The sequence below is a fragment of the Apostichopus japonicus genome, chromosome 17, assembly GCF_037975245.1.
Source record: "Apostichopus japonicus isolate 1M-3 chromosome 17, ASM3797524v1, whole genome shotgun sequence".
NCBI classification, from domain to species: Eukaryota; Metazoa; Echinodermata; class Holothuroidea; order Aspidochirotida; family Stichopodidae; genus Apostichopus; species Apostichopus japonicus.
The window spans coordinates 3,321,273-3,348,960 of record NC_092577.1 but is presented as its reverse complement, the minus strand read 5'-3'; the positions used below and the strand labels follow the sequence as shown (position 1 = coordinate 3,348,960).

General features: G+C 39.3%; 3 protein-coding genes across 4 annotated transcripts in view; 2 read left to right on the top strand and 1 right to left on the bottom strand.

The window, feature by feature from the left end:
* Positions 1 to 311: 311 nt before the first annotated feature.
* Positions 312 to 5,881, top strand: LOC139985228 (uncharacterized). Its single transcript, XM_071999488.1, has 2 exons — positions 312 to 433; positions 2,353 to 5,881. The coding sequence occupies exons 1-2, from the start codon at positions 399 to 401 to the stop codon at positions 4,634 to 4,636; spliced, it is 2,319 nt and encodes a 772-aa protein (XP_071855589.1). The 5' UTR covers positions 312 to 398; the 3' UTR covers positions 4,637 to 5,881.
* Positions 5,882 to 8,844: 2,963 nt separating this feature from the next.
* Positions 8,845 to 21,731, top strand: LOC139984065 (flavin-containing monooxygenase 5-like). Its single transcript, XM_071997742.1, has 7 exons — positions 8,845 to 8,988; positions 12,187 to 12,359; positions 12,854 to 13,142; positions 15,623 to 15,678; positions 16,286 to 16,685; positions 19,366 to 19,613; positions 20,938 to 21,731. The coding sequence occupies exons 1-7, from the start codon at positions 8,874 to 8,876 to the stop codon at positions 21,259 to 21,261; spliced, it is 1,605 nt and encodes a 534-aa protein (XP_071853843.1). The 5' UTR covers positions 8,845 to 8,873; the 3' UTR covers positions 21,262 to 21,731.
* A 131-nt stretch (positions 21,732 to 21,862) lies between these two features.
* Positions 21,863 to 27,688, bottom strand: part of LOC139984066 (uncharacterized) — a 33,181-nt gene continuing 27,355 nt past the window's right edge. For both annotated transcript variants that reach the window (XM_071997743.1, XM_071997744.1), the window contains exons 5-7: positions 26,606 to 27,028; positions 25,924 to 26,034; positions 21,863 to 25,389 (exon numbers count right to left, since the gene is read on the bottom strand). In XM_071997743.1, the coding sequence (XP_071853844.1) occupies positions 25,025 to 25,389; positions 25,924 to 26,034; positions 26,606 to 27,028 (899 nt within the window). In that variant the 3' untranslated portion in view covers positions 21,863 to 25,024. The remainder of the gene's footprint in view (positions 25,390 to 25,923; positions 26,035 to 26,605; positions 27,029 to 27,688) is intronic.

The following is a 27,688-nucleotide window of genomic DNA, read 5'->3' as shown; positions in this document are numbered from 1 at the left end:
TCTATCCATTGGCTGAATAAAAATCTATCTATCTATATAGATATATTTATATACCGATCGATTGAGGACGTGCGGACAGACATATGAATAGATACTTACCAACCCCTAATTGGATAATATATAATAATTGTTGTATATCCAAAGGTTCGAAACCAGGAAGGTCTTCATACATACTGCTCGATTGTTATATAATGAAAGTATATATATGTATATAAGTGAAAGTGAAGGTCGACAGTATGCGGAGCCACTACCTGAATTCTCAATATTTATTGCTATATATATTAATTTGCTATACACTACATACACGTGATGCAGTGAGTTGATGTAGTGGGATATCATATTTAACACATGTTGAACCTGTCTTCATGTTGAAACTTGCATGAGAGTAACAAGAATATATGGGCTCTGAGGGACAGAATTCGCCGAGTAGAAGGTAAGAGTTCAAATTTTAAAAGATGAATGGTGTCGGATCTCAGCATTTTTGCGGCATAGAGCTTTACTTTGCGTTTCAACATGGTAACATGAAAGAGAAAGAGAGCAGCATTTCTTTAACGAGTTAGTTATTTAGTTGTTAAGAAGACATATTCAGTCTCGCACATGCCGCATTATGGGCTTACTAATTGAACATGTAGCTGGCCGTTATTCTCTTTCTTCTGTAGTTTGCATGAAAACCATATTAAGTATAGGCGTAGGAGGCGGGGGGCTGCAGCCCCCCCCCCCCAACCATATATTTTGGTGAAAATTCGGGCAATATGCTGAGAATTTTTCGGACATCTATTGAAAGAATAATAATTTGCAATGTGTTTTTCAAATTTTTTTTTTTTTGGGGGGGGGAGGAAATTCGGCAATATGCCGAGAATTTTCGGGCATCTACTGAAAGAATAATAATTTGCAATGTGTTTTTCAAATTTTGGGTGAAAATTCGGGCAATATTCTGAGAATTTTTCGAGCACCTACTGAAAGAAAATAATTTGCAATATGTTTTTCAAGTTTTATGGTGAAAATTCGGGTAATATGCTGAGAATTTTTCGGGAACCTACCAGTGGCGGAGCGTCCATACAGTCAGAGTGGGCGGATGCCCCCCTGACGGACTCAAATGGACTGCTGGCGCCCTTTTCAGCTTTTTACCACTCTTTACTTATTCGCGATTATTGACTTTTTTATTGCGCGCTCATCTACCTATTGACATTTGTCACATTTTGTTCGTTTTCTTCGTCTATCTGCAAATTAGCAAGGCCTGGAAAGGGTCATTTCCGGCGATCTAGGGAGTATCTTAACTCAAAAAATGTCTGTACGCTCCGCGCCAACCTATGGTGGCGCTCCGCTTAGATAGTGTCGAAAGCGCCCCTACAGACCATTCTCTCCCCCCTGACCAATACCCCTATAGCTCCGCCACTGACACCTACTGAAAGAAGAAGAATTTGCCATGTGTTTTTCAATGATTATATTATCATTATTGTTGTAACGACTTCCCCAATAATTCTATCCAAAATGGAAGGGTAAAAACACGGAAAATGATTGTATGTTATTGGCATGTGATGTAATAACCGAAGAATGCCTATATGATAGGCACATTAACATGTGGAACGCGGGCGGAGCGCGCGAAAAATTTTGGTTATATTTTTCGGGCAAGTCGTTACAGCCCCCCCCCCCCCCCCCCAAATCAAATGAGGCTCCTACGCCAATGACTCAGAGTTTCACGCGTTAAGCGATCACCAGACACACACCTATATATATATATATATATCTATTGAAAATCGTAATGAGTTGGAAAATCAATAACAGTGAAAAAACTTCCAGCCTCCACCGGGATTCGAACCCGGGCCACCCGCTTTGTACGCGGACACCCTAACCACTACGCTATGGACGCTGATTGTATGTCCAGAGGTTCGAAACCGGTAAGGAAGGTCGTAATTCCACTGTAGGCTTTGTCACCTGTATCGAACAATACTAGTTCTGTTTTTTGGTGACATATTTTGTCTCACTCTAGAGATCAAACATGATGCTAACCAACTCGAAATCATTTGTGATTCCTTAAGCCGGATCTCGAAAGAGATACTTTGAACAGACTTTATGTTAATGAAATGGAGGTTAATGACAAAGGCAAATGAATATATATAATTGAAAATCGTAATGATTTGGAAAATCAAGAACAGTGAAAAAACTTCCAGCCTCCACCGGGATTCGAACCCGGGCCTCCCACTTTGTACGCGGACATCCTAACCACTAGGCTATGGACGCTGATTGTATGTCCAGAGGTTCGTAACCGGTAAGGAAGGTCGTAATTCCACTGTAGGCGTTTGTCACCTGTATCGAACAATATATATACCGATATATCTTACTCTTTTCCAGATCGGATTACACAGCAAGACAGATGGCGTCTTCGTCACCACTCCAGGACATGGAAAAGAACTTTTTTCGGTGTTCCGTTTGCTTGGATCAATTGAAAGATCCGAAACTACTACCGTGTCTTCATCGATACTGCAGTGATTGCCTGAAAGTAGTCATGCAAATTAGTGATACTGAGACGTTTAAATGTCCAATGTGTAATCAGCATCACGCAATACCAGCTAACGGGGTAGACGGCTTTAAGACTGATTTCCACATGAAGAGTATGCTTGAATTTATACAACTGCAAAAATCATTTAAGGAGAAAGAGTTCAAGAAATGTATCAGCTGTTCACAGAAGAAAACAGTCACAGCATACTGCTTTAAGTGTAAAAACTTTCTATGTGATCCGTGTTACCATTTTCATATAAAAAACCCAATGTTCATAGACCACCAACCACACACTCTGAACTTGGAAAGTTACGAAGAACAAAACCTGACGCTGGAAAAACTAGCAGCTCTAACGGAAGACCCCAGGTGCCATTTACACGTGAAACAGCAAGCGCAGTTATGTTGCTGTACATGCGGAAATGTACCAGTTTGTGTGACCTGTACGTACAGCAAACACAAAGGTCATGACCTGCATGATGTAACTGAGCTAGCGAAAACTGAACGAGAGGCGCTCAAATTCAAAATGGCGACACTAAACGAATTCGACAGAAAAGTGTCCGATTTACGAAATAAACTTCAGTCAACTTCACGAAGGCTGAGAGATAACGTTGCAAGTAAGTCAACCCAGTTGACAAACCAGCACAAACAACAGGTCAACAAGATTAAATATAAAATTGACGAAAATACCTCTGAACGAGAAAGAGGCTTAAAGGACATAGAGACAAGAAGAAACTATGAAATATGCCAAATAAGGAACAAACGGGAAGACGAGCTATGTCAAGTTAGAGAGAAATATAGCGTAATCATTGATGACGCAGGGGAAATATATGATAAAGAAACCAACAAGCTGAGAGCTAAGTACGACGAAATTGAAAGTGCACTCAGTAGAATGCTTGAACGTTTGAATGATCAAATGAAAGGCTCGCACGCCACTAAAGAAGAGCAAACAATACATAATGAAACAGAACTGACGAAACTGTCAGACTATTGTGAGCAGATGATAAAGCGGTACGAAAATTTTCGCGCTACAGCAACTTCTATTCTTGCTTGCAACAACGAGTGGACAGACGCCCAATGTATCCCTGATATTAGGAGGGCTTGCGAACCTCTGACAGAAGAGATTGACAGAGGATTCCCAGGGTTAGAATCGCTCTCGGATGTTGCTATGGGTGATATAACGAAGGATATTGTCGATGACGTCAGACTCACTGAACTTGAAGAGACTGTTGTTGATGTTAAAGGAATCCAGGTCAAAGGTTGGAGGAATACAAGTATGACCAGTACCAGCGACGGTGAAATCGTCATCACTGGTAAGTTATCACGTGATCGCTCACACATCACTGTCATCAACAAAGACGGGAAAACCCAAATGCAGAAACAGGTCCGAAGAGAAAAGAATTGCGGTGAATACCCACACCGTTATTGTTCATATTTGTCAGATGCCATTGTCGTTACGGTATGCAAAGCTGATGAAATGGGTGTTTTCAACGTTCGCAGCGGTTCCTATGAAAAGAAAATGATCAGTGACGTCACTAACAGCTGGCCAGCTGATCGGTGCGTGACCTGTATATGTACTGATCGTGCGACCAATCGTGTCATTGTGGGTACAAATACCAGAGATTTGTACGTATTCGATAATCAGCTGAATTTCAGTCACATTATTAAATTGCCCGAAGAGATCAATCATTCGGTAGATATCGCTGTACATCGAGGTAAACTGCTGGTGTGTGACGCAGATGGGATGGAAGCATATGCAATTTTCACGAAGGAATTAAACGCTAAGCTGCTGTATAAATTCGTCAAACCGCGTCTTGATGGAATTAACTGGCGACCTCTCAGAGTATGTACAGACAAGAATGGTTTCGTCTACATGGTATGGACGGCATTCTCCTCAGGTCTGTGGAGATGTCTACTGTTGCAGTACAGCGAGAATGGCCAACAGCTACTGACAACAAGAATTGTCGATGGGAATGCACGTTGTTTGGCCATATTGGAAATAGACGGGAATGAGAAACTGCTGATAACTACAGTGAATTCGGGAAAGCTATACACCTATGGTCTAGTAGTAAAGTCGTTAATAAATTATGATGATGCAACATCAAAACGTCCTGTTACCACCGACGAAAATTACCTTTGAGATACCTAAGAGTCCTAACGACTTCAAACTGACCTTGCGATTAAATTCGATCATTCATGTTGGTAACGTAGGTGTTAGCCTAAGCCGTATTTCGAATGTTTCCAAGGATTGCATTCTTTATGTTCAAGCAAACAGAATGTTAGCCTTGTGTTATACCCTAACAAATATTAGTATTAGTTGATCTTAGCATTTGTAAAGTACTTTATACATTGTTTTGTGCCTCAATACGTGTTTGCTGATTAAGTTCGGAAAACAGACTTCCGAAGCAGATTCAATGTTGCTTATTCTAAATGTACTCTGACCAGGTGGGTCTGTCGCAATCAAAAGAGAGGACAGATAACTCAATAAAAAATAATAAATATTAATATGGAAATTGCATAAAACGGTGCCATTTTCACTGAGATTTAAGTGCAGAAAGCTGGAAAGGTCGAAGTTTAAATTTGGCAAACACGTACTGAAACTTTAACGATAAAATGCAAGGGTTTTTAATAGTCTCAGACTGATCTGTACATATTGTATTTTTTCTTCAGTTTGTCAGTTATTTTCATGGTGATAAATTCAGAAAATTCAAGTTATCAATTCCTAAGATTTATTTCCATTACAAATAGCAGTATACATACGTCAGTGGGCGTCATTTCCATCTATGGTCCATGCAGAATGGCTCACTGAAGACGCTTCAAATTGGATAAGGTCACGTTGATGTCTACTAATTAACATATGGGCTTTATGCATTTATCACTCTAGGCCAATCGAAGATTAACAAATGAATTAACAGTCGCCATGATTAAATTCTAAGCGACACGGCACATGTAAATGCTATCAATCAAGACATAACTCTGTCTTCATGTAGTCTTTGGATAACAAGAGACGACCGAATCCTAAGAGGTTCTTCCATGTAGATACTTTAAACTGTCAAGTTATAACATTTGATGCCCGAATTGAATATAACAAGTAGGTTATTGAAATCCACTAGCTCAGGCAGCTTAATCGAACTGATGATAATATTGAAAAATAACAATAGGATGCCTTACTTTGGGGTACCAATTTGATCCAGTTCTAAATATATTTTCTATTAATAGCGGAACTGCTAGTGTACTACTTCGTATTGGTGATAATGGAATTAATAGCGGAACTGCTAATTGTACACATATCTCAATGAATGTTATGTACTAGTGAACAACATAATATTGATATTATAATGGCATTCTGTTTTAAGTATTAGATGATATCATGAATGGTTTAGCTTTGCAAACACGCTAAGAATGACTGTGATATTAATACATTTCGTACACGTTAAAAAGTGTATACTATAGTACATATAATTACTGAAATCAGTTCTAACATATTTACTATGTGTAAAAGTAAGAGGATCTGACGTTTCGATCCTAGCAGGATCTTCTTCAGAGACTGAATGACAAGTTAAAGTAACAGAAGGGACAAATACACACTTAGAATACAGACAGGTTAATGAGCAGGGTGAACACAAAAGAGAAAGATGTAAGAGGATTAGTATATAATAAGATTAGTATAGAAGAAAGAAACCAACAGGGGTGGGGAGAGGTTGGAGATAAACTGTACAGGGACAAGGGAGGATTCAGGGAAGAGGGTAGGGAGTAAACTACAGAAGGACAAAGACAAAACAAAAGTGTGGAGAAAAAGTGAAAGAGAGCTAAGAGAAGAGGGGTGACATAGGGGGAAACAATGGGAGATGGAAGGGGGGGAAGCAGAAGACAGGTTAATCATATCCTTCATAAATGTTGAGCCCATGAGGTTGAATGGTGCGAAGGCGTTGCATCCACAGTCTCTTTCTGCTGATTCGTAGTAGGTCAGGAATGCTACCTAACGATTCAATCCCATGTAAGGACATGTCATTTATGGTATGGTTGGGAAGGTTAAAGTGTTATCCAACTGGGGTCTCAGTCTTCATGGTTTTGACTGTGGATCTGTGACCATAGAATCGCTTCTTGAGGGTGGTTTTGGTTTCGCCAACATACTGGATGCCGCAAACTCTACAAGAGATCAGATAGATGACATAAGAGGTTGTGCAAGTGATGTGACCCTTGTAGTGAGTTGGGTGCTGTGGCTGGTGATGGAATTGGGTTCAACAATGAGGTGGCTGCAGACGATGCATCTTGAAGTACCTTCACATTAGAAAGTACAATGCTGAATTGGTGTAAGGTTAGAAGTTAGAGGTGAAACAGCATCACGCACAAGAAGGTCTCGTAGGTTGCGTGGACGTCTGTAGGCGATGGTGGGTATTTCAGGGACGGATCGTTGCAGTCTATCTGAAGTGAGGAGAGTGTTTGTTAGTGGTGATTTGCTGAAGAGGAGGAAGATTTGGGTGGAAAGTAACAACCAGAGGGAGCCTGTGGTCGCAATCGCTTCCCTTATTGACCATCACCGCCAATGTAGATGATCTGGATAGACACTATGGCCCCTGGTAAAAAAATGTGTTTTTCTAAAACATCTGTATGACGAATGAAAGAGGAATTGTTAGAGCAAATGGGACGAAGAGCAAGTGCTTGACTGTAGGCAATTCCAGACTTGCAGTGGCGGGGATGGCAGCTAGAAGAATGGAGATACTGGTGTGTGTCTGTGGGCTTGGTGTATAAGTCAGTGGAGAGAGAACCGTGTTCCTTGCGAACAGTCACATCGAGGAAGGTAACCTGTTGGTGAGAGTAATAAGAGGTGAATTTGATGGTGCTGTGGAAGGAATCGATGTGATTTTATGAAGGAACCGGGGCGGAACCGGGGGGGCGGAACCGGGGGGGCTTGGGGGGAGGGGGGCTCAGCCCCCCCCAATGAAAAACTTGAGGGGGCAAATGCATGATAAGCCCCCCCCCCCCCCCAATATTTACCAAGGCTCCGAACGTGCATCTGCACATTTTTTAATGCATACTTGTCGATCTGTCCGATGCACACGTATACTATATGGGTGTAATAATTAAATATGATAATTGATTGTCTGTATCATGCCTCATCGAAAATTAGTGTTTTAAATAAGAGGGTAATAAGCTAAACGCTACACTCATCAACATTTGCGTTTACACTACGAGTACACGCAAGGTGTGGAACATGGCTTTATGTATAAACGCAATCAATTATTAAACGAACAAAAACACAATATTAGCATTTCACCTGTACTGTATAAGGTACATGCATTCATGACATGATGACAGTGCTAGGTCATAGAAATTTGTTGGCAACTGCACATGGTTTTGGAATTACCCATTTGTTGACATTAAGAAATGCTTTCTGTTTTTTCTTATGACATTAATTTAATTCAGGGGCGTCGGAGCCGGTACGGGCAGGTCCGGCGAACGCCGGACCAATATTCATGACGCAAAAAAAAAAGAAAAAAAAGTAGGACTACAAAATGGAAAACACAAAATCTCGGAGGTATATGTTTCAATAATTTTCAATAATAACGACGGCAAGTAGGCTAAATGTGACTACTCTGGCATGGCAGGGGTCTTGTTTTCAAGCTCGGGAAGTGCCATTTCCTGCAATCTGGGAGGCATATTTTCAAAATCTTCTTCATTACGATACGCGCCAACCATGGTGGCGCGTAGCGTAGTTACGTCCGCCCGATAATTATGATAGTTATGATAATTATGATTAAGTGCCACACTCTGAACTGCCGTACCAATCAAAAATAGCTTCCGACGCCCTTGTAATTATTGCATTTAATTGCAAGTAGTAATTTACTACACTCAAAAACGTCTTTGCGAGTACACGTCGAGTAATAGCTATACTCTCTTAAAACACCATCGAATATACAAATTACAATGTTTTTGCAGATTTTTACGTGCAATCTGCAGGCTTGAGAGTCTCAAGCCTGCAATTTCTCAGATTGCACGTAAAAATCTGTGAAAACATTGAGACCCATGTTTTAGGGCTAGGTATTCGCAGCGTAAAACACTCGGGAAGTGCCGTTTCCGGCCATCTGTGGGGTTTAAAAAAACCAAAATTTTCTTGTACGCTCCGCGCCAACCGATGGTGGCGCTCCGCTTAGATAGTCTCCACATATTAGCCCCCCCAATAATTTTCCCGTTCCGCCGCGCCTGAGTACAATTACTATATCGACATATATTGACATAATGCTAAACTCAATACCAGCAAGTTCCTTGTGTGTTCTCTGTCAAGCTCGTGTTACAAAAAGCTCTTAATCATATATGCCGTTAGTTTCATTGCATGCCTCAATTTTTGATTTATTCTCTCTGGTCACATCAATACCATGGATAGGAAACGCGTTGGAATCGTCGGAGCTGGGGCGGGTGGGTTAGCTGCGATTAAAGCTTGTCTGGAAGAGGGATTCACTCCAGTTGCATTTGAGAGAACCGACCAGTTAGGTAAACTTCATCATCAAAATGTAAAATCATTTCGTTTCGTTTTGCAATATCTACTTAAGAAAAACTCTAGATTTTTGCTAAAAGGCACTTTTAGTATCAATTTATTGTCTATCAAATCGTTCATTTATAGATTTTTTTTTTACTATTTTTTCCGCAACCACATCCCTTGATGGAGTTGACGTCATTAAGTTAAGTAATTGAATGTTTATCATGTCAACATTACTCACTCTACGACGAAGTTACTGTAGACAAAAAATAAAACGTTTTAGACCTTTACGTGAAACAATGCTCTATCTTCGCTTGTTTCGTATTCCCTAGCTGGGAAGTATTTATAAAAGACCTAGAAAGGGAGAAAATATCTGCTGAAAGATTGTCCCATTATTTTGCATCACACCACTCTAATTGTTTGCTAAGTAGATTACGATTTCCCAAGCAAACAAAACTCGCCCAACTGTTCACGCTTCACTGAAAGAAGCCCTGCGGATGGTAGCTGTAAGTTGGTAACACCTGGCGTGTACCCGTGTGCTTAATACGTATGTATTTATTTATGTATGTGTTTTAGATCCTCCTGCAAGCAGGAACTCGCGAAGAAGACATCATTGGCTTATCAAAGCCGCAAGCTGATCGAATTCAGTCTCTTACATTCATATTTAACGTCCGTGATTATGAATTGGCAATTGTCAACAACTCTGTAACTGGACTACATACATTAATCTTGGAGTGACTCGAACTCGGGCCTTATGATTGAAATGCACCGGCGTTAACCAATGAGCTAACACTCCTAAATATTCACAGAGAAAAACTAAAGGTTTCGTTATATTATCGCAGAAAATAATAGTTTGCATACATACTGTTAATAAGTCTAAAGGAAAAATAGCCCTGCAGTTCCTTTTCCGACACAAGGTGCAAGGGCAAAACATTAAGGAATGTCCTTTTCTACGGAATGACTTGGACGACAGGGAGGGTGCCATAGACCATAAAACTTCGCGAAACTAGTACTTAAACTGCTTAGAACATAAAAGTGTTCAATTAAGTACTAATTGAACTTTTCTTTTCTGAAGAATCCAAACCCAATTACATCTCTTTAAAGGCTACATAATATCACAGAAAGATAAGCTCAACTCACTTACTTAACCATGCTTTTATTTGTACTTGCTTGCATTATAAAGGACATTTTTATATTAAAATAGGAAAAAAACCGCCAACTTATGAAAGTGAACCCAAAAAAGTGTCTTTTTTGTATCTAGTCTCCAATTTTGCTTAATACCTCAATATCGTTATCGTTCTGCTTTTTGTTTCGTTTTGTTTTTCTATTTAAAAAAGCAAACGTTGGCCTGCGTATCAATTAAAAAACATTGGTTTAAGTAAAGAAATAAAGTTTTCAATACACACAGTTTGACATAATGCTAAACTCTGTACCAGCAAGTTTCTCGCATGTTTACTACTTACCATTAAAACAACTCGTAATTCCATCAGTCGAGGCATTCTAAACCTGATTTTGCATCACTGTAGCAACCGCTTAAAAACCCCGGCATATTAATCAAGCTTAAAGAGGCCTGGTCGTGACGTAGTGGGTTTTCTAATATGTTACTGGTAAGAGCGTAACTTTTAGGAAGTTGAGATATTGTATTTCAATCTAGATCATAAATTTTAGGATGCGCCTGTGTATGTGTGTGAGTTAGAAAGAGAGTGAGCATAAAAATGTGTCGCGAACTCCGATCAACTTCAAACTTGCTGGGTAGGTGCCTGGCCGTGCCCGCGTGATTGGTGACGTTACAGTTCAAAGGTCAGAGGTTAAAGGTCAAAGGTCGAATACCTCAAAACTTGTATTTTAGCCATTACCTGCTTGTCAGTATGGAGAAAGGCATGAAACCACAAGATATATGTAAAGAATAATGGGACAAATTTTAAATTTGAAGGTAGCAACCAGATGCATTCAGAAGTAACCCAACAATGCTTCCATCACGGGAAAGATGAAATATACAACTCCATGGATTGCCCTCTTGTTTCATTTAGTAAAATCTCGCACGATATCATCGGAAATGTCCTATAAAATGCGTGCAGAGGTTCACCTACATAAAGCAACGTCACTTAATGGCACTGCCTACCACAAACTTCACTTCACAGATCAGAGAGCATTATCAGTCCTTAGCAACAGTATTTGATATTTTCCTCTGTTAACATGTCTCCTGTAATCAGCATTATTTGTACTTTCATACCGCGTTTGACCATCGTATCTCGTTGCTAAAGGAAAATACCCCTTAGCAACCAAAATTGCTGGTTGTGTCACTATTATTGCCAGATACCCTCTACATTTGATAACAAGTTTTATCTGATTTTATAAGGTAATTGAAATCTGATGAACTCCCTGAGAAATCCGCGTATACTTTTGCATGTAAGTCTTGATGTTGGAATGATAATAACGATTACAAAAAAAGCCTAAGCTCATCAAATTAAGCAGCCCAAAAAGCAGTATAATTAATAGACTTAAATAGATATTCCGATTTTCATTGTTTAACAAAGTTGCTGCTGACTGTACTCTGACAAACTGTATTGGAGTTAGCTGGACTCAGGCAAGCTAAACCCGGACTGATCATACACACAAACTACAGCTGAACATTGAACTTATATAGTTGGCTCAGACTATAAACTGGACTCGGGCCAGCTGGACTCAGACTAGCCACAACTTGGCTAACCGGACACGAATTTACTTGACTCTGGCTACCGGAATCCAGTTAGCTCAAATCCAGGTATCCGTGTCCAACTGGCTCTAGTGCAGTTGGTTCGGGTCCAGCTGGCTCGAGTCCAACTAGCCCGAGTTTAGTTAGCTCTAGCCAGCTGGCTCGAGTCCAATTGGCTCGAGTTTATCTGGCTCGGGTCCAGCTGGCTCGAATCCAGCTGCTCGAGTCCTACTAGCCCGAGCCAGTTGGAATCGGAATACCTGGATCTGGGCAAACTGGACTCGAATTAAACTGGCACGGACTAGCTGGACTCTGGCAAGCTGGATGAATCTCCTGAACTCGGTCACGGCACTGTTAATTATCTTAAACAAAGGCTTCACTAAAAAGATATATTTTATTTACCCTTAACAGTATAACGCTTAATTCATCATTGTAAAGATGCAAATTTTGTTATCCAAAAACTAACTTTGTTCGGTTTAACAACCGACTGTTTAATTCTCCTACGTACTCCACGCAGGAGGAATATGGGTATATCGGGATATCAGCCAGACTGAATACCCTGAAGCTGCAGCTGTGTATAACTGCTTAAAAACCAACGGCAGTAAAGCCTTCTTTGGATTCACGGATTTCCCTTGTCCCAAAGAGTGGACACCCTTCGTTTCTCGGCAAAAATGTCTGGAATATTTTCAGGTAATAACCTACATTTACTATGACGCTTTCTTACTGCCAATCAATAAGGCCTACATCTACAATAGATTTACTCAAGTTTGAATCAAAGGATTTAATTGAATTAGCTTAAGTGTACTCATAATAGGGCGGCTTCACAACCTCAAAACAAGTGAACTGAGTGGTCTGTCATGTACGTGGGTCCTAATTGACTTTCACGTTATCGAGTCCACTTTCTTTAGGATTCATCTTTCCTTAAGCATATTATAAAATGAGAATACATAATGCGTTATCTGTGCTTCTCCGCCCCACCCCCCCCCTAATTAACCTCGGGCCGCAAAGATATCGTCATGGCGGTTTAAAACATGAACTAGCGGAACTGACGTAATCAAGGGAATGGAACTGACTCAAACCTTCGTCCTCCGGTTCCCAGAAACCAGCATCTGCGTCGTGGCTTAAATTGTTTCGACTGTTGACTTTCCTTTTTTCCCCTCATATTCTAACTTTACTTCCATTAGGACTATGCTACAAAATTTGACCTATCTCAGTACATACGGTTTAACACTGAGGTCTCGACAGTTTATCCAACTGACGATTATGAAACGACTGGACGTTGGAGAATAAGGATTCGTTCAGATGGCGGGTACTGCGAGGAGCTTTTCGATGCAGTGATGATCTGTACAGGTGTTCATTCTCGGGCGAACTTACCGAGATATCCTGGTCAAGATATCTTCAAAGGTGAAATATCAACAGGGAGTACATATCGCGAAAATACCAAATATTCCGATCAAAAAGTACTAGTTGTTGGTGAGTTTCGTTTTTTTGTTGTTTTTTTGTTGTGTTTCTTTTCTTAAAGATATTTAGAATTATACAATCATCGTATAAGCGGCCATTTTGGCAGGTCCATAGTGGGTGGCGCTCTACATATATTCGTAATCCCATTTTACCGTAAGTGATCAGTTATCGCAGCCTTTACTGAAACTGTTTCTTCAATTCGCGTCACTATAAAGACCATTTGTGATGATGTGTATATATACTTCTTACCGCTGCCACGTGTTGAAATAGGATTGTTTTTGTTATAAGCAATAACAAATAAAGTAAATAGCAAGCTAAACGCTAATAACTAGAGACACCCGGTTTATAGGTCGATGTTACAAGTTTATCGAAATTCACTTGTATTATATCAACCTGTATTTATCAGATGGAAAACCGTCGTTATCGGCTAATAGTCCCGCATTCCTGCTGTTTGTCGTGCGAAGCTATCAGTGTGATCAGGTGCACTTTATTAACACAGCTATATAGGCATAAATTAAAGGATGGTATCCTATATAGAAAGGGCATTTCCATGAACAAAACAAAACACATCATACGGATATATGCCTTCACAGACAATAACATTATTACCTATAGACTTTTCCTAGCTAGGATGTGGATAATTGGGTGGTCGTACCTCCATGAATGCTGTATTGACTAATTTCGTCACCTTTTTATGGCCGCTTGACCATAGATAGAAGTTATATTTTTCAACTGACATTTCTTAACCACCATATAATATCTGGTGGCTTACAGCTCAGCATCGTGAATATTTAGATTTGGAACTAGAAAGAGGTGATTGTTTAGCATAGTGCTCCCAACCTATCTGTTAGCTCTCGCTGCGGAATCTTTCTGTTGAACCAAGGAACTTCTAAAACGCCTTAAATCACCTTCAATCCTCCAGATGTGTATATCATCGGTAGTTTATTTCATCCTCTTCAACATCCAAGCAAGCATAAAAAAGAATGATGATGACTGAATAAAAAATGCCGAAATCAAAGTCACATCAGTCGGTACATATATTACTTGTTCTCTATCGCCTTTCAGGCGGTTTTACATTACAATTGTGGTATATGTTACATTCATGGACAAGCTCGTCCACTTGAAAAGTAAGAAAAATGTAGGGCCGTGTTGAGAACGATGATAAAGCAGCCAGTTTGGACAATTTCCTAATGCTAATACCTCTCTTAAGCTCTACTCCAATATCATGCTTCAAAGCACTGGAACTGACAGTACAAACAGTTCCTAACCTTGATCTGATAGAAACGTGATATTGATACTACTCGTACTGACAATACGAGTGCTCTGAAGCGGGACATGGCACTACAGTATAGAAAACAAGAATCGTCCCAACTGGGTGTGATAATTCGTAGTCATTGCATAAGCAATACGAAAGTACCTTGTTGCTAGGTAACCAATTAACCCTGTTGTTCGAGAGATATTGCAATGTATTTAGATAATGTTGTCTTTTAACAAGTATACGATCAAAACTTCATACAGTGACGACATTTTTGCCTTGATCTGATACGTAAGAATTCCTCCAATTGTGTAACCTGTTGCTCTTTTTTCCCCCTTAGAGCGTGTTACTCAAGCCTTGTAAAGGCAAAGAGAATACAACATTTTGGACATGTTGATAAATATTTTCCGCACTTTTTGGGCGCAAATTTTTAACAGCAATGTAGAAATTTACAAAAAGGAAATTAATCACCGACCAAGGGCACAAACAAATTTGGTTGATCATTCGATAGTATATGACGTCATTGGCGTAACCGGATCAACTACATTGCGACTAGTAACGTAATTATACATATAGGATGCTCAAATCCATATTTCAATACTCCTGTGAAATTTAAGCTATTATAAAAGAAAACTGTCTAGGCAATGAGTTATGAGTGGGTCTGTTAATGCTATTAGAGCAAAACAAAATCATATTTTACATGTTCCCCAAACATTTCAAAATAAAACGTTTATAAGGCACTGTCTTTGTCCACAGAGCTCGAATTGGGGTTAGGCCTAACCGTGCTCGAACCGTAACCTATCACCTCCAGTCTAAAGCGCCAACTTAGTCAAAACATTTCGAACAAACATTTCCTCAAATCCTGTTAAAAATGAAGAAAATTCGCTGTCAAATTACATATGGTTTGTACAGCAAAACGCTTCGAGTTACCACCAATGACCCCATAAAGAAAGTAAATTTTTGAAGGCGTTCTCATATCGGTGCGACGACCACTATTATATAAACTGTTCTTATTTTGGCATACATTAACATATTTTTGTTATCGGGTAGAAAGACGTATACAAAACTGATTTCTTTCAATTTGTTAAACTACCAAATATTGGAAATTTAAAGGCAAAATCCTTTAGGTTATGTTTATTACCTTAATGAATTAAATAATTAATCATTATTTTCTTCCTTTTCTTCTTTTTTTTTGTTTTAATTTTTACTCCTCTCTCTCGCATTTTATTGTTTGAAGGTGGCGGAATTTCAGCTGGTGACATAGCAACCGATATAAGTAATGCCTCGAAACAGGTAATTATAAGTGTAATCAAAATAAACAATGGTTTCGCACTGAATTGATCCTTAGTCTCATTAAGTAAATTGTATAGTGAAGGCGCGCGATTGGTGTTCCACCCCCCCCCCCCCCCAATTAGAATTTCTACTAGGCTACTAGTTTCGAAAGCCACCAGGAATCATTTTTTTCTCAAAAATGATGTTAACAGTAAAGGACGTAGCAAAGGGACGGGCAAATAATTATTATATCGATGTGTCCTCGTCTCACAACCCCCCTCCCCCTCCTGCCCCTCTACCATACTCCCATACTTAAGACATAGGCTACTGATTAAGAAAAATAACGTGGTAGCACCCTGGATGATCAAGATACCCCTCCCCCCCTCCCCCTCCTCCCTCGTGCTCACAAAATTCTTCTTTTTATGAAATTAATTTTGTGAAATTAATTACTGCGCGTATATATGCGCTGAGTTTGTTTATTCTTTTAAAATCTAAATCTATGGAAGGATCTCAGTTATTGTTGCCATAATATCCAAAAGTATTTCGACTTTATCTTTCTTTGGCAGAATTATCCGACATTATGATTTCAATTTAGTTTAATTCTTATTCTTTTTATTCTTATTCTTAGACCTATATCAGTAGTAGAAATGGCTTTTCCATCACACCTGTGATTGGTCCTAACGGCTGGCCGTTCGATTCATTTCTTGGAATGCGTTTAATACAGTTACTACCGGCCTGGGTTGAAAGCTGTCTCATTCGAAGAGAAAGTTATAAGAAGTTCCGATGTGAACATTTGGGCCTAAATATTCCTTCTGAAAGTGGAGTACGTTCAACCGGAGCGATACTCAATGATAACTTTATTAATCAAGTGTTGTCTGGTAATATTTTACCGAAGCCAAGAATTCGACATTTTACGGATACTGGAGTTGTCTTCCAAGATGGATCTACAGTTGAAGATTTAGACGCTGTTATGTTCTGTACTGGCTACCATAGTCAAATCCCTTTTGCTGCGGAAATCTTTATCTCAGGTAAGAAAAGCCTCGAAATACCCGCGTTTTCGACATAGAATCTCGAGTCGATTCCTGAGTGAACCCTTACATTATACGTTTATTTGTTCACGTGTTTGCTTTACAACGAGCTAATGCGAATCGGGGAGCCTGACTCGAGTATTTCGCCATATTTGTTACACTGCGCGTGCGTACCAACCGGACATTCCCTGTTAAATATGCACATACTGGCATAGTACAATTTGCAATAACAAAACGAACTGTACTTGGGCATCGTATTGGTTTTATACCGTTTGGCAAGTTGAGCATAAGAGTTGCCGCCCTTTGTTTCTTCTTTACCGTCTGCGGGACGGCTTGCTATTTAGAATCCTGACCGTTGCTAGGTATAGTTCTACTCTATTCATTGCCCAGTGTTCCAAGCTACTTGTGTATTTCAAACCGTTTCTTTTGTGCTTGTCCCCCCCCCCCCCTTGCCTCTGAGGAAATGTCAAAGCGACTTAATCAGACTAATCTGATCCAATGAAAAGATAACGAACAAGTTATTTAATACAGGTGCGTATCCAGGGGGGGCGTTGGGGGCGCGCGCCCCCCGGGTAAGAAAAAGAGGAGAGAAAAAAAAAGAGAAGAAAAAAGGAAAAAAGAGGGGAAAAAGAGGAGGAGGAGAGGAAGGAAGGGAAAAGAAAAAGAAGAAAGAGAGAAGAAGGAGAAAAGGAGGGAGTAAAAGAAAAACGCGAAGACACCGGGAAGAGAAAGAGGAACAGTGACATCATTACAGCGCTGAAGGGTAGCCAGTGACGGATCAATGATTTCGTAAAAGTGTGACTCACCCTACCCCTTACACCGACAACTCCACTTTTTGACGTTTCCATTTTCCTCTCTCACTAATGATCTATATATATACTATATATGGTCTATCATAACGCGTGTGTAGAATTGTGCTATGAAACCAACTGTGGCTGGTCTCGAACTCGACCGTGTCGTCGGGGAACATGACGCATTTTGGGATGGGGGCGACCGCCCCCCCCCCCCATTCAGCATTTTTTTATATGATATCGCTAAGTAATTTCAAAATAGAAAGTGCTTAGATGCAACTTACAAGGCCTGGGAAGTGTCATTTTCAGCGATCTGGGAGACACTTTCGGCCAAAATTTGCTTGTACGCTTCGCGCTAACAAATGGTCCTGGGTAGTGCCATTTCCAGCGATCTGGGAGGCATTTTCGGCCAAAATTTTCTTGTACGCTTCGCGCCAACCTATGGTGGCGCTACGCTTAGATAATTTGCCTACAGGCTTCGCCCCTCCCTTGGCAAATTCCTCGCTACACGCCTGTTCGAATTTGTAACGCAAACAGCAGATATCACATCATATCAGTGAGCATGAAAATGGCGTTCCAGGATGAAAATCCTCAAAACTGTCCGACTTGCCTGAAAAAATAACCAAAATTTTCGCGCGCGAAGCGCGCGTTCAACGTGTCAATGTCAATATCATATAAGCAAGCATCGGTTATTACATCGCGTGCCATCATGTACCGTACGGTCCGTTCAAATTGCGCAGTATACCGCGGGATGCTAATGTAAATAACGACATGTCTCATGTAGATGTATAAAAAGCATGGAGGTCCAATTATGTCAAAAGTTTCTTTTACATTAGTAATGGCGAATTAGGGGCTGCACCCCCGCCGCGCAGCGGCGGAGCGTCCATATGGTCAGGGGGGCGGATGCGCCCCCTGACGGACTCAGATGGACTGCTGGCGCCTTTTTCAGCTCTTTACCACTTTTTACTTATTCTAGATTATTGACTTTTTTATTGCGCTCTCATCTACTTATTGACATTTCTCACATTTTGTTGGTGTAATTTGGCGATGACACCCTATTCTTCGTTTATCTGCAAATTAGCCAGGCCCTGAAAGGGTCATTACCGGCGATCTAGGGAGTATCTTTACTCAAAATTTGTCTGTGCGCTACGCGCCAACCAGTGGTGGCGCTCCGCTTAGATAGTGTCGAAAGCGCCCCTACAGACCATTCTCGCCCCTCCTGACCAATACCCCTAGCTCCGCCACTGCCGCCGCGCCTCCTACGCCTATGTGTGTAGTGTTCGGTTTCGGAAATATCTTCTATTTTTTCATTTCCTTCAACCAAGATTTATAATAGCCGTTATAAGAGGTTTAATATTTGTACACCAATAAATTAACTGTGTCTGAATTTTCGAAAATTTCTGACCAACATTCTGCATAACACTTCCCTCTACTCATGCAATTTTGACCGGTCTGTTAGGGGTTGAAGGTAGTTTTTCTATATTGGTTGTCCATAGATGAAATTTTGTAGAACATTATGGGTATGTTTTGAAGTGAGTTTATTCACGAGAAATGTGAATTTTCAAATTGCGCGCCAACTGATGGTGGCGCTCCGCTTAGATAGTAATTCGCGCCCCCCGGGTTAGAAAATCCTGGATACGCGCCTGTAATAGCCTATGTCTTTTTGAAATATCTCTTATGATTCTAACATGGAGGTCTCCATTATGTTTTATTGAGTGCCTTATTATCAGGTCAAAGTGGAATACGTTAACAGTTTTGACACTACCTTTCCCAGCCAAAACCCATCTCGACGTAGGCAACGCTTTTTTTCATTTAATATATTTTTTTTGTTTCTGTTTTTCCCTTGCTCTCTCTTTGTACGATCTGTTTTCTCTTCATTCCTCCAAAAGGAACTTCGGATGCTGACCGATATTCACTCGTATTCCCTGTCCAACTGAAACACTCAACATTAGCTTACATTGGATTCTTCAGAACTGCCACAATTGGCTCTCCGATCACTGTCATGGATATGCAAACACGGTGGGTGGCGCAAGTATGGAGTGGAAAATGCATGCTGCCCTCTATTCCTGAAATGCTCACTGACGTAGAAGAGAGACAGAGGGCGGAACGTTCAAGATATGGTCGCGTCATTTGTCAGGTAAGAGGATGTCCTACCTTTAAACTTGGATCAGATGTGATAGAACTGGTATCTTTTGGTCGTTCTGAACCATTCATTAGCTAACGAGAACTGTGTCGAAAAGTATTGAGCAGACGTTTCAGATAAATTGGTTATTTTTTTCAATGTTGTTTATAATCTCATTGCAAATGATAACGTTGTACATATGCTGCTTGAAGAAACAAGTTTCATTCTGAATGCTAGAGGGTTTTTATTTGGTTGAGATGGGAGGGGCGCGTGTTATTTCCGATTTACTCATTGAATATGGTACCATTAACGTGAGGAAGTATTATGGTTAACAGATTAATAGGATAGCTAAACGCAATATAAAGTATGTGTATGTGTGTATGTATTTTAGATCCTCCTGCAAGCAGGAACTCGCGAAGAAGCCTCATTGGCTTATCAAAGCCGCAAGCTGACCGAAGTCAGGCTCTTAGATTCATATTTAACGTCCATGATTAGGAATTGACAATTGTCAACAACCTTGTAACTGGACGACATACATTAACCTTGGAGTGACTCGAACTGGGGACCTTATATGATCGGAAGGCACCGGCGTTATCATTAGCATATTATGATTAAGGTATCACTCAAGTATGCAGCTTTAAAAACACTGTGTGGAAGATGGCACAGTCTAAATCACATTGTTAAAATCATTTATTTATCAATATTTGTTATTATCATGGCGACTGGCTCGTTTGGCACCGATCACTAACATACTTCTATAGCAACTCATCGCCTCCCTATACGGGCGATGAGATTCTACTAATAACACATTACTTTACTACTTTAGCCAATGACAAGGAAAAATAAGGAACGTGATCCTTGAGAGCTGCATCTTTAAAATCATCTGAGATTGATTAATTCATATATATATTTATTATATTTGTTTACTAATGATTTTTGTACTCACATTAATTATTATACAGGACAGACTCTGTGAACGTGAACTTTAAACAACTTAATTGTAATATCTTCTATTACATGATACTTAATGGTACCATTTACCAGATACTGCCCATTTGAAAGTAGAAAATTTTAAAAAAAATTCTCTAAAGAGTTTTTCGCTCGCCCCATCCCAGCATTTGTTGCCCACCTCACACGTTTCGCCTCTCAATATCATTAACTATTACACCTGTTTATGACGAAGTTAACGTTTTATCAAAAAGGATTTGAAGTATCTAGCTAAATTAAATAAACGTTAACAAATTATAAATGCTTTTAGGTGCAAATACAAAATTTCGTAATGTCATCATTTACGGACGTTACGTAGTCTTGAAATACAGTCGTTTCGTCGATCATTCAGGTTGATGCCGTGCGCTACATGGACAACATAGCAACTAAGATCGGGTGCTACCCCTCTCTTGCATCTCTGTTTGTCTCCGACCCTCGGTTAGCTGTTCGCGTGATCTTCAGCCCTGTTGTCCCGGCAACGTACAGGCTGGTCGGGCGACACAGATTGGAGGACGCGCGTGACGTCATTTTGGCCACCTGGAGTAATATTTTCGGAAGAATGCCTTTAAAGAACCAGCAAGTTAAATGTACAATGTGGGATTTGGGGATGACTAAACTGTGCGTTTTTATAATAACGCTGATGATAACGCTTACTTTATCAATTACTTTGTGGTAGACTTTACTGATGGCGTTTAACAGCGTTTTCAATTCGCTTGGCAGGACAATGTCATTCTCCCACCTTGGTCACACACCATACATAGTCTTCATCCAAAATTAAAGATAATAACAGACTGTGTAAAGTATAGCATAGCATAGAATAGTGTAGTATAGTAAAGAATAGTGTGGTGTAGAGTAGTATAGTGTGGTGTAGTCTAGTCTAGTCTAGTATAGTATAGTATAGTACAGTGCAGTATGGTACAGTACAGTATAGTATAGTACAGTATAGTACAGTATAGTACAGTAAAGTACAGTAAAGTACAGTATAGTACAGTATAGTACAGTACAGTACCCATCCTAACCCTATTCCCACCCCTTTCATTATTGCGTAGACTGTCCCTTGCCCTGTCTTTCGGATCCTCATAATCAAAGAATGCATCTATGTTGATTCGATTTGTTTGTTTGTTTATTTAGACATATAAGCTAAAGAATACACACCAAGTTATAAAGTGAGGTGTTGTCCCAAGACTTCCTTTTTACACCCTATACTCCTTATCCACTATCCGGTCTTCAGCGCTTTGCTTAACTCCTTTAATAGAAATAACTAAAGGACAAGATAATGTTTATTTACATTTATTTACATGTCTTTCAAGTGGCAAACGACAACATTAAATACAGTGTGTAAACAGTATTTGAGCAAAACTTTGTATCTTTCCTTTAGATCAAAGTATATAATGGTCACCGTGATATTATTTCTTAGAGCAAATATAAATACATAAAAAACAAGGATATGAAAAAAAAAACAATTGATTGTTTGACGGTGAGCAATCGTTACATAGACTATTTAAAGCAACTTTTCATTAATTACATTCTGCTGCCCTCATTTACAGTCAAAATAAAACAAACTGTTGATAAACTGCTTATCCACAACAGAGCCTGTGTAAGAGACGCAATTATTAAACTAGCTAGTCGTATTTTAGGAGAAAATCAGCCAACGGTTGGCTCATCCTACCAAAGATCTTGCCGGGTTAGTAGTTCCTCGTAGTGGACGGATGAGACTCCCGTATGCTGCCACTAACAGACACAAGTCATCTTTGATTCCACAGTGCAACACACTTTATAACAACTTTTTTTTTCATTCGTTAGGCTCTTTCTATTCTTGTATATATCTGTTTTTGCTTGGGGCTGTGCATCTTCATGTTTGACAATTTTAACTATCTTACTTGTTAACTTTTATTTCTGAACTTTCCTTTATTCTACTTGTAAATTTATCCTTTTATATGTTTTATTCTTACTCTTTTAAATATGTTCTATTATGCGAGCATGCAATGCCCTATGGAATAATAAAGGTATACTTACTTATGTGGAAAAGTAAGTTGGTCTGACGTTTCGATCCCAGTATAGGATCTTCTTCAGAGGCTGAAACATCACCATAATAGTCCACTTATCAATAGTCCATATAGTTTTGCACTGAAAAAACTAAATGCATTTTAGTTTGTACCGCAGTTTATCTTCTCATCCTGAAAACTCCATTAGAATGTTAATTAACATTGATATAACAATCCTTCTTAATTAAGACAACGAAAGCTTCTGCCCAGAATTATAAACGCAAATTGGGTTAAGTCAATTGAGTCAAGCTCTGCCATAAAAATACAAATGATTGTTATTGAAAGTATATAAGAAACCTTTTACATTGTATCATATTTTCATCAGCTGAGAAAAATGGAACAATCTAATAAAAAATATGTTATGTTTATTCTTTATGTGGTTGGATGTCCGTCCGAAAATAATTGAGCCCTTCAAGTTCAAGTTCAAATTTAAAATATGTGATTTACTGAAGTACAAATAGTACAAATTCATAAACCTGAGAAATGATGACATAATATAATGGACACTAGAAAAAAATACTAAGCAATGCTGTTTATCAAAGCTATAGTGACCAGTTGGTGCGAGAAGAAAAGGAAAAAAAATAGGTTTAATACACGGTAACAATAAACATAGGTATAAACATAGTATATACAGGTCACATGTTCCATATTACAGGTATTTGGTATTGTTACTGTTCATAATTATGAATGAGTAAATAGTGTTTAATAGACTCATTTGAGAAAGCTTCCAGTGATTTATTTGATTTAATTATAGGCGGAAAATTTGTGCCAGATGTAAAACAATATTGTTAATAAGCTGTAATTTACCAACTACATGGTCACATTGAAAGGGCAGTTATTTTCGCGTACTAATAGAGGACTCATTGTTTATAAGAAAAGTGTCTGTTCTTCGTGGCCTTCTTCATTTTTCATTCTTTTCTTTTTTCTTTTTTCTTTTTTCTTTTTTCTTTTTTTCTGCTTATAAGTCAGGCAATAATCCTCCTCATTTATATAGCTTATACCCTAACTCCTGCTGCTCAAATTCCACGAACAAAAGTGCCGACGAAATCCATCATCAGTTTCCATTTGTTTATGAAAATACAGATTGTCGGAAGAAAAATACTCCGGCTACATGTGCTAGTTTCTTTCCGCCTTGAACTTTTCTTGTTTTGGAAACGTACTTTTTTAAGTATCTGCTCAAGTACATCCAGACGTCCCATGCATGAAACATAACACCCAATATATAGGAATCCCAGAAGACATATTGGAAAGACCCGTTAGTGTAGGCCGGGGTGAATGTATATTGAAACCGTATATGCCTTCCTTGTGTAATAATATTGTAACTAAACTATTTTACTACATTACAGTTTTAAAGGTGCTCAGCGCTGTTTCATCACAGGATACTTTTAAAGCCCTATCATACTTAACAAAATAGCGCCATGTTTTAGCTTTAATGATCATGATCCATATTTTTTTACCTGGAAATTCTATGAAGGTGCATCCCCCCTCCCAAGGCGTTGAAGAATTATGTTATTGATATTAAAGTAATGGGATGCGAATACTAAGCACGTAGGGAAAATATAAAACATAGGTTTACTACTTACATATGGCTAGGCACATTTCAATACTAATACAAGTAACATAAAGGGACATACCGTAACCCATCCCAGGTTTCCATTAATATTATGATACTACGTCATACTTACATTGCAATGTGAGAATGGCGTGTGAATTTCTTTGAAAAGACGTTTTCCTTTTATGTTGCCGCTGTTTGACAGTGAAGGTATGTCTAACACATTATGGTAGTACACAGGTTTCGTCAAACGAACATACGGCCAGGCATAGTTGATCAAAAACCGACTGGGTTGAAAAATGTTAAGAAGTTGGGGTTGACAGTGGGTCAAGTTGTTTTGGATTTGCGATGAACACTTTTCAATGTGATATATTTTACATCCCTAAAGCATTTAAAAACTCATTAGGATGCTTTGTCCGTTAAAGTTGAAATATATCATCTTTTGGATTTGATGCATGTTGCGAATCCTACGGGAAATAGCTGCATCATGACACCCCCAACCCCAACTCTCCCCTCCCCCCCCTCCCAAGAAAAAAAAATATATATATATCATGCGGATGGGGTTTCCAAGGAATAACGATTATTCAAATACATTTGAGCGCTACCACCAGTCACTTATACACACCCTCAGTAGGAATAAAAAAACCTAGGAAATATTCTACTTTGTGAAGTTTACGTGCCAAGGAGGTGTTTTCTTTTGTTCATGCACTGTCTATCGGATATATCGTTACCATTAAGCCAAAGTATGAAAATAAGGTGTCGATGCATCCCCCACCTCCCCCCCCCCCCCGTTCATGTTCCCGTGATTTGTCAACTATGCCCATAAAAGGCCTCATGCATATTCAGATACATTCGGTCCCTGTAGGAAGCGAATTATCATCTAGTGCCTTGTCACATTCTAAAGTAGGATAAGAAATCGCTGCTAACAGAAATTCGATTTCATTTTTCACTTTCATACACGATTTTTGGCAGGCTTTATAGATTAATGTGCCATCCGAAGGGCATTGTGGGTAGGCAAATGCGCATAACGTTTTCTTCGTTGAGCTGTCACGGGCTACTGTTGCTATGGTATCCCATGATGCAATGTAAGCCATATTTGTTCCATTCAGGTTGATACCTCTAGTGTTATTGTAGGGTAGGACCGAACGACATTCTTCCGGAAGGCGAACACATTGATCGTTACTGATATTGTAACTTGTAACGTTTCCTGGGGAGAGGGAGAGACAATTAAGTAATTACAATGCATTTTTAATTAATACAATTAACGACACAATTGTGGTTGATATTGCCAATGCTATTTTCGTTTTATTTGCTACTGTTGCTAGGGCGACAGAAGAGGATTCAATCTGAGGAGGTGAAATCGACGAGGGGCAGGGGCCGTCCAACTTTGGTTTTCGGAAGACCAAAAAGATACCTCTAAACTTTTCAAAAAAATGGATACTCTGTGCACTCAACCCGAATATTTCCGTTTTTGTTGTTGCTTTTTCCATTAAATGGCACTTATATTTATATATTTCAATTGTCAACAAGAGGGCAATTTGTAAATTTAAACAAAGAAAGACACTTTTCAGTTATGAACATGGAAAGCTGACAGACAGCTCATATTTGCTACGTTAACACATAATTGATTAAGAATGGCGCCTTTTATTTAACTTATGGCTACAGTTGACTACTTCTGCACGCTTTCATACGGTGGAAGCCAATAACGGATATAATTTAATATGGCCAAGTCATTGTTTACCATTTTGGCAAAAAGTCCCATAGAATCCAGTGGTACATTGACAATATTGTTGGTCCCGTTGTATGAAACAGAGACCACCATTAAGACAAGGATTGGGTTGACAATCAGCATCTGGAAATATATATAGAATAAACAAATTTTCAACCTGGTCAAACAATAAATTAAACCATATAAATACACTTTTTATTATTTTTTTTTTATTTACGGGGTAGTGAAGATATTTGTTGCCTTACAAGTTAACTATAGCAGAAATATGAAACCAGATCACTCAATCGGTTTTACTGACCACTTGCCCGTATAAACACCTCTGCCTACCTCAAGCGAACATTGCTTTCCATGACAAAACCAAAAAGCAATGATTAGGTGATTCTAAGTTGATACATATATAACACAGGTAGGTGTATAAGATACGGCTTGTGAGCAAATTTTCTGCCGCCCGAGAAACGATTCGCAAACGTTTCCCCGCGGAAACTACAAGCCTATGAGGGTCAACGTGACAAATGATGGTTAGAGGAGCTAATAATACTTTACATAGCTCCACCGTGTGATAGCATATTTCAGCATAACGGATGAAAGATAAATTGCCGGTTCACAAGGTCACATTTTTGCCGACCCCTGCCCACCGCCCCCCCCCCTCCCCCAGCCCAACACCACCCCTTCTCTCCTCGGATGCAAATCTCACCTGCATTGGAAAGGTTGCCACCAAAACACATAGCTTCCGAGGCTGATTCTGGCATTCTGTTGCATAAATCGTAAAACCCTCCCCTATGGGATTCAGGTAAGTTCTTCAGGCATTCGTCGCCAATTTGGTTACAGAGGGACTTGCAAGGTATAGGAGTCTTTTGCTGAACGAAATTTACAATATCGAAAACGTAGTTTAATTCAATCACATTTGAATCGATACGAGTTCGGCAGGGAGGATGGATTATGGCGCATAAGAACTCTTTTGATCTAGAATGGCATTCAAAGTTTTGTAATAGCATCTTGAAATTGCCGAATGTCTGGTATATCCTGTCCGGAGTACTCCCGTAACCATATCTATTTGGCGCGGTCGTTTGGCAACCGCTGATTTGATGACAATCGACCAACAGTGACGTCAGACAACCTAACAACGAAAAACAAATATAAGATAATGGAGGGATTTAAAATCGGAATGCCTATAATGTTACCAGGGGGCAAGGTTACATGATACGGTACAATGATTATATTCATTACCTATAACCTATGACCTCTTACTCCATCAGGACGTCAGACATTTCAGATAACTTTCGTAATTATCATGGATGCAATGTGTTCGAATTATCATTTTTAGAATCCCTCTTTTCTCATTCGTAGTTGTGTGAGAAACAAAACACTAATCGTTATCAATTAATCTAACTATAAATCAAATGAAACGAAAACTTTAACTTATTTCAAATTTAAATTAAAATAGAACCATGAGCTCATGTACTGTAGCGTTGACTTCTAAGGTCATATAGAGATCATTTGGTTTGTGGCTATATCATATCTTGAAAATAGGCAAAAAAGAAACGTTTCAATTTGGTCAGGAAAGCTTCAATCTTACTCCCACGTTTTGCAACAGTTAGTGTTGATTAGTGCTGCCTATATGCTTGTACGATGCTGCTGCTAATGGTCGACCTATAACTTCATGTTCACCGCAATGAACCTCATGCTCAACAATAATCATGAATAAATGACTGAATGACAATTAGTCAAAGTTTGACCTGAAATTGCTAGACAACTCTGGACTTGGCTCTTACAAACA

What these genes read in the sequence shown, in the direction of transcription:
- LOC139985228 (XM_071999488.1), top strand. Translation starts at nt 399, where the DNA reads ATGGGCTCTGAGGGACAGAATTCGCCGAGTAGAAG. An exon ending in CAGAATTCGCCGAGTAGAAG is followed by an intron (nt 434 to 2,352) that starts GTAAGAGTTCAA and finishes ACTCTTTTCCAG; the next exon opens with ATCGGATTACACAGCAAGAC.
- LOC139984065 (XM_071997742.1), top strand. Translation starts at nt 8,874, where the DNA reads ATGGATAGGAAACGCGTTGGAATCGTCGGAGCTGGGGCGGGTGGGTTA. An exon ending in TAAGTAATGCCTCGAAACAG is followed by an intron (nt 15,679 to 16,285) that starts GTAATTATAAGT and finishes TCTTATTCTTAG; the next exon opens with ACCTATATCAGTAGTAGAAA. An exon ending in ATGGTCGCGTCATTTGTCAG is followed by an intron (nt 19,614 to 20,937) that starts GTAAGAGGATGT and finishes TCGATCATTCAG; the next exon opens with GTTGATGCCGTGCGCTACAT.